Source organism: Pipistrellus kuhlii, unplaced genomic scaffold, assembly GCF_014108245.1.
Source record: "Pipistrellus kuhlii isolate mPipKuh1 unplaced genomic scaffold, mPipKuh1.p scaffold_m20_p_18, whole genome shotgun sequence".
In the NCBI taxonomy this organism is placed as follows: Eukaryota; Metazoa; Chordata; class Mammalia; order Chiroptera; family Vespertilionidae; genus Pipistrellus; species Pipistrellus kuhlii.
The window spans coordinates 5,038,146-5,044,811 of NW_023425493.1; the positions used below are offsets into that span (position 1 = coordinate 5,038,146).

Consider the following 6,666-nt stretch of genomic DNA (forward strand, 5'->3'; position numbering starts at 1 on the left):
AGGGGACAGGGCAGGAAGACACCCGGGGCAGACACGGCCAGCCGTGGACCTTGGTAGAGGAGCCCGCAGGAGACTTCCCTCAGAAAAGGTGGTCAGCAGGGCCCAGAGGTCAAGGACAAGCATTTACAGAGGCCACTGGGTTTGCCCATTTCACACGTATGTATGCCAGCCCGTGGGATGTTGGTTAGAAGCCACCACAGACGTCCAGGAGAGCCAGGCCCTGAGCACAGTCCTATGTGTGGAAGAGGGAGCTTCTGAGGCTGGACTCTGTTCCCTGAGGAGCCCTGTGTACAAAAGCATCAGTCCGAAATGAGGAAGGACCAGGGGTGGGGAAGGAGAAAGGAGGTGTGGATGGCAAAATGCATACAGTAGAGAGCAGACCCCTTATTAAAAAATGTTGGCATTTAAAGGAAAACCAGAAGTAGGAAAATAACTCGTGGGGACTAGAAAAACCTTGCCAGCTCCCCACAACCACCCACTCACCCACCCACCAACAGGCGAGCCTGGGGACTGGGTCTGAGGAGCAAAGTATAGGAAAAACCAAAAAAAGAATGCGTTTTGTGGGTGGGGTAACGGGATAAATGATGGTGTCTCAGACACAATGGAGACCAGGAAGAGCTGGCTCTGGAGAAGAGAAGTGGCTGAGACTGCCAGGAGCTGGTGGCCGGACATCCAAGGGGAGGGACCGCCCCGGGTAGGAGGAGGAGCGGGATGAGGGGCACCACGTTGGGCTGTGCAGATGTGAAAGTCAGTTGTAAAAAAATAAACATCAAAACATGTCCAGGCTGGAGAAAAGGCCGCTTTAGAGGCAGGACTCGAGGGCAGGACGTAAACAGAAGGCAGTCCCCATTTCCAAAGAGCCAAAGAGGGAACCCATCCCCACTAGTTAAGGAACAAGACAAAGCGGTAAATGGGGACGGTCCGGGTGAGTGATGATGTTGGCGAGTGGTTGGAAAAATGTGGGCGTCCGAAAGGGGGATTTACTGGGAGAGAGGGTATCCGCGAAGGCTTCCTGGAGGAGGTGGCTCCAGCCCGTCAGGAAGGGCGGAGAGGAAAGGTCGGGGAACCCCCGGCCCCGCTCCCAGGGGCGCTCTCCTCCAGGCCCTCCGGGCCTCCCAGATCCCCTTCCGGCGCCTGGGCCTGGGCGCGGAGCTCCGGTTCCCAGCACTGACGTCAGCGGGCAGTGACCTCAGAGCGAAGGGGGCGGGGCGGGCGTCTCCTGCCCCGCCCCCATCCGCTGGCGGCGACCAATGGGCGCGGCCGTGGCTGCCCCGCCTCCTCCGCAGGGGATGAAAAGGCGCCTCCTGGTGCCGCTGGGCAGAGCCCCCGCCGCGGACGAGCGAGCACCCCAGGAGTTGCGGGACCCCCCGAACCCTCTCCTCTCAGCCCCCCGCCGCCGCCGCGCCGGAGCCAGCCGCGCACATGAGCCAGAACAGCCGGACCGGGAAGAGGACACTCATGCTCCCCGAGATCGCCGCCGCCGTGGGCTTCCTGTCCGGGCTCCTGCGGACGCGGGGCTGCGTGAGCGAGCAGCGGCTCAAGGTGTTCAGCGGGGCGCTCCAGGAGGCGCTCGCAGGTGAGCGCGGGGTCCGGGCCGCCACCCCGCCACCGGGCTCAGCCCCCCGCCCGGCGCCCTTCCTCCTCCTCGGCCAGGGGAGTCTCTGCTTGGGACTCGGCTCCCCTCCAGCCCGGGGCGGTCCACAGGCTCCCGTGCCCCGGGCCACGTCTCTCGCTCTGGTGGTCCTTGGGGACGGAGCGAGCGCAGATTGATCTTAGTCCTGGAGTGCGAGTCTGACCCCGGCGCCGCCCGAAAAAAGGGGTGCCTGCTGGTTGGTCCGAGGGCGGGCCGATCGCCCTCCCTGGACCCCCCCGAGACACCCCGGACTCTGCGGCGACCCATCCGGCCGCCGGGGAGGGAGCCCCTGGGGAGAGGACCCTTTAGGGAGGGAGCCCCTGGGGAGAGGACTCTTGGGGGAAGGCTCCCCTAGGGGAGAGGACCATTTAGGGAGGAGCCTTGGGGAGAGGAGGCGCACTCGAGCCTTCTCAGCCGCCCCAGTCCCAGCGCCCTGCTTCCGGCTGTGCGCGCGCGGCTCGGGGCGAGTTGTTGACTCGCTCCAAGTTGGAATCGGGCTCCTTTTGTATTTATTCTCCCGTCCCCGGAGATCACCCCACCTACCAGGGGGGTGATCGAGCCTTGTAGAACGTTATTGGCTCCCGGGGAGTGTGTGATCGGCGGGTGCTGGAGATCCGGGGAGGTGGACCGGGGATAAGCAGCTGCTGGCAGGCCGGGGAGCGGCCTGTCCCCCCGCTGTCTCAGCCCCCGGGCCGGGGTATCCGTGCCCACGCTCGGCAGGTCCCGTTCGCTGGGGAACATCATGTTCCAGTAAAGCAACCCTATGGGACTCCCGAGCCAGCCAGTGGTCGGATCCTCTGACTTTCGAAGGAGGCAGAGGGAACCTCTGGGGCCCGGGCTGGGAGGCGCAGTAGTTTGCTGAGGGTCCAACCACCGAGGCTGGTCTTCCTGGGTTTGAAACTGAAAGTCATGGCAAACCACCTTGTTGACTTGAAACCACCGGTCGCTTCCTCTCCTTCACCCCCCCCCCCCCCCCTTGCAGGCATGGCACCCCTGGCCCAGCCGCTCTAACCAAGGGATCTCCCCTTTGTCCTGTCCCCACAGAGCACTACAAACACCACTGGTTCCCCGAGAAGCCTTCCAAGGGCTCCGGCTACCGCTGCATCCGCATCAACCACAAGATGGACCCCATCCTCAGCAAGGTGGCCAGCCAGATCGGACTCAGCCAGCCCCAGCTGCACCGGCTGCTGCCCCGCGAGCTCACCCTGTGGGTGGACCCCTACGAGGTGTCCTACCGCATCGGGGAGGACGGCTCCATCTGCGTCTTGTACGAGGAGGCCCCGCTGGTGGCCTCTTACGGGCTCCTCACCTGCAAGAACCAAATGCTGCTGGGCAGGACCAGCCCCCCCAAGAACTACGTGATGGCCGTCTCCAGCTAGCTCCCCGGCCCCCCGCTCCGCACTCCACTGTACTCACCGCGAGGGGACAGCGGGCCACGGCATACCTCAACCTGGGGAACTGCGTTTTACATGAAGAGCTATTTATATATATTATTTTTTTAAGAAAAGGGGAGGAAAAAAAAACCGTAAAGATGTTTTTTTTTTTTTTTTAAGAAAAAAAAAATCCTTAAAGGGTGCTGCTTGGAAGCGGCCTCCCCAGGTGCCTTTGGAGAGAACTGTGGTGGCTTCAGTCTGGGGAGGCCGGTGTCTGCCGATGGGAGGGGGGCCCGACCAAGGTGGGGAGGTGGGAGAAGCTGGGCCGGCACCCCAAGATGTGAGAGGGAACAAGCGTGCTGAGCAGCTGTGAACGAGAGAGATGGGACCTCGCCCTCTCCCCCATCCAGACACCTGCATCCCTGACCTCAGGGCCGTTCAAGCCTGGACTTAAACTCACGTTGCCTCATCTTCACTTTTTGTTTTTCTGATGAGACCCTGGGCAGAGAGTGATCCCAAACAGCTTTTCTTGGAATCATCCCTTGTTTCTAATTCTGTCCTCAGGGGCCTGTCGGTAGTGTTGCTTCCCAGCCAGGAGTCGAAAGCTTTTTGTGTTTTGTGGGGTTCACGGGAGTGAGGCAGGGCTGGAGGAGATGGGGGCTGGGGTGGCAGAAATCTGCACAAATCCGCTTTGCAATGTGCTGCTCTGTGTGCGAGTGTGCTGAAGAGCTTGGGGGTGATTTGCAATGGACTTTTTAAGACCCAAAGAGCGTCCGCTGGGTATTGACAAAACCCTTCTTTCTGGATCCATAAGAAAGTGCTAATGCTGCTGCCACGATCCCTTTGAGAGGTGGCTCAAAAGCTACAGGGAACTCCAAGTCCCTCATGACTGCCTTCTTTCTAAAAGCACAGCACTCCTCTCCCACTCTCCCCGCTCCTCTCCCCTCTGGTTGGGCCACGGAGCGATCCTGTTTTCTCAGTCACTGTGCAATATGGCCTCCCAGTCCCAGGAGGACGTGGAGGACTGGCCCTCAGGACCTCCTGGTGCTCCAGGGGGCAGGGGAGCCTCTCTCCCTCTGTCCCCGGAACTGGCTGGCTGCTCAGCTCGCAGGTGCCCCTTGGCTGACCCCGGAAAGCCCAGGTTCTGGAGGATTACTGGGCATTCTTGTAGGGCTGACACTAAACACCACACATCGGCCATTGCTTTTTCTCCCTGGTGCTCAGAGCGCCTCTGGGAGAGGTTGCTGTCTCTCTCAGTGCAATCCAAATTTGTCTGTAGACGTGTGCAATATTTACTGTTTGGGGTTGGAGAAAAATGGAAAAAAAACTACCTGTTTCTCAGTGACATCCATGAGGGGTTCTCGGAAGGCCTTGAGTTTCCCAAACCTGTATCACCTTAAAAAAAAAGGACATTGCTGGGCCATCTGGTCAACCTGGCTACCCTCCCGCTATTAACCCTTAGTGAGGAATCTTCTGCCCCAACCCCAGAATCTCCTCCCCCCTGTACCCCCTTGCCTGGGTGTCTTAACTACTCAATTCTGACTCAGAGGTGCTATTTACCAAACACTCTCCCAACCCATTCCTGCCTATTCTGCCTCCTCCTTTCCAACTCTCCAGATCCAAGCTGTTTTTCCCCAGACCCTGATTCCAGTCTTAATTGCTTTAAAAGGGGACTTGGGGCCCCACTGGCCCAGGAGCTTACATTCGGGCCTGTGGGTTGAAACAAAGCTGTGAATCCATGAAGATTTTGCCGTTGCACGTCACAAACAGGTCCTGCCTTTTCAGAAGCAGCCTCGTGGTCTCATGCTTAATCTCTCTCTTCTTTCTGACGTTCACTTTAAAAACGAAATGCCCAGAGCTGGACTGTTGAGCAGGCCTGTCTCTCCTATTATAGGTGAAAATAAATAGTAGTGCATTTGTAAGCTATTCTGAAAGAAAAGACAAAGGTTACTCATTGTATAATAGTGTTTTTATATGGAAGAATGTACAGCTTTATGGACAAATGTACACTGTTTTGTTACTTTAATAAAACTGTAGCAGATGAAGTTGTGTGGCGTAGAGAAGGTAAAATCCCTGCATCGCTAATTTGGGTCTCGGATCTAGATCCCCTATGTCTTCAGTTGCACTCAGAAAGCCTTGTGGTCGGATAAAAGGAAAATCTTAAGTGGTGTGGTGAGGGCATTTCCAAGCATCCCCTCTTCTCCAGAAAGTAGCTCCATATTGTCCCCCTCTGATGCATGTTCTGTGAAAATGCTAGATGTGAGAGGATTCATCTGATGTATCCTTGCTAGGCCTCAGCTGTACACTTTCCATTCAGCAAGAGTGTATGGTCAGAAAGTTCTGGGCGCTGGAAACATCAAAGGTGCTTAGACACAGCCTCTCCTCTCACAGAGGGGTGGCGAGCAGGGAACCCCTCACCCCTTCCCAGGTTGGGGCAGAATTGTTAGAAATTCCTGGTGCAGGCTCTCCTGAGCTCCCTGGAACTACCATCTGCTGCCCTCCGTTCTTGTCTAGTTAGACAGAATGGTGGGACTGCAGTTGTTGCTACCGAGGTCGCAAGTGCATTTTTGACCTGAGCTGGTTTTTTGTTTTGTTTTTCTTGGCCATCGGTGTGCTGTCTTTAAAAATTAAACATGTTGACTCATGAACTATGGGATCCCCCTCCCCCCCCCACACACACACTTGTTTCACTCCTTCATGACCTCATCAAGAAACATGTAGTGACCTAGGTGTGCTAGGTAGAAGGTGAGCCCTGGAGACAATGATAGGCTGGAAGGGTAGGTGAGCCAGAATATGGGGATGAGGGAAGGCCGCTCACCTGTGTCATAAACAGAATTGGTTACTGGGACCCACTTGTGTCAAGATGTGATTTAAAGGAAGGTTCCCGGGTTCATTTGTAACTCCTGATACAAATGTCTTACACACTCCTGTATAGGGACCTACTCTTTTGGATGTAAGGACCCAGTGTTAAGGTTGAATTTTCTCCCATCCAAGAGCACTCTGCTCTTGTTTGGTACAAAGTCAGCATCTATCTTGTTTCCTAATAGGCCCCACTCAGGATGGGTGTTTCATTTAGTAGGAAACCTGAAGTTCCTGAGAGCTTGTCTAGAAGTTAAGGAGACATCATTCCCAACCCCTGTCTCCAAGCCACGGAGACTGCAAGATGGCAGGGCTGCTCTTAGCTCTGAGCAGACCAACAGTCCTTCAGTTTTCGTGAAAGGGTCTGTGATCAAGCAATGTGTTATTTGCTTTAGATCTGATCAAATTCAGGAGGTGTGGAGAGTGCCCCTGGCCAGCTGGGGTGCAGGGGCTGTGGACGGAACTGCCTCCAGAGCTGCAGGTGGCAGCTGTGTTGAGGACTGAGCAGTAGTCAGTTCTGCTCCCAGCTTCCCCAGTTGGTAAACAGTTGCAGTCTGCCTGAGCCGTGGGAGACCTGTGCTCCTTAGTCAGCTGTTTCTGGATGATAATGCACCTCCCAGAGAGTGTAGACAAGGCCCTGGGAGCTGCAGATTAAGAGCCTTACTGGCTCCTGATAAGGAGGTTTGGGTGGGGCAGTCTATGAGGCTGCAACAAACAAGCTCCAGGAGGAAGAGACTCATTGCTGTGAGCCTGACATCTGATCACGTATAGCCTTTGGGAAGCAACACGGGCCTCCAGGCT

The 6,666-nt window shown here is 56.5% G+C and overlaps 1 protein-coding gene across 1 annotated transcript; it reads left to right on the forward strand.

Annotated features, from left to right (window-relative positions):
• Positions 1 to 1,305: 1,305 nt before the first annotated feature.
• On the forward strand, positions 1,306 to 5,051 carry BTG2 (BTG anti-proliferation factor 2). The gene is made up of 2 exons (XM_036442146.2): positions 1,306 to 1,576; positions 2,678 to 5,051. Exons 1-2 carry the CDS (start codon positions 1,423 to 1,425, stop codon positions 3,010 to 3,012), a joined length of 489 nt encoding a protein of 162 aa, XP_036298039.1. The 5' UTR covers positions 1,306 to 1,422; the 3' UTR covers positions 3,013 to 5,051.
• Positions 5,052 to 6,666: the final 1,615 nt, after the last annotated feature.

What these genes read in the sequence shown, in the direction of transcription:
- BTG2 (XM_036442146.2), top strand. Translation starts at nt 1,423, where the DNA reads ATGAGCCAGAACAGCCGGACCGGGAAGAGGACACTCATGCTCCCCGAG. An exon ending in GCTCCAGGAGGCGCTCGCAG is followed by an intron (nt 1,577 to 2,677) that starts GTGAGCGCGGGG and finishes CTGTCCCCACAG; the next exon opens with AGCACTACAAACACCACTGG.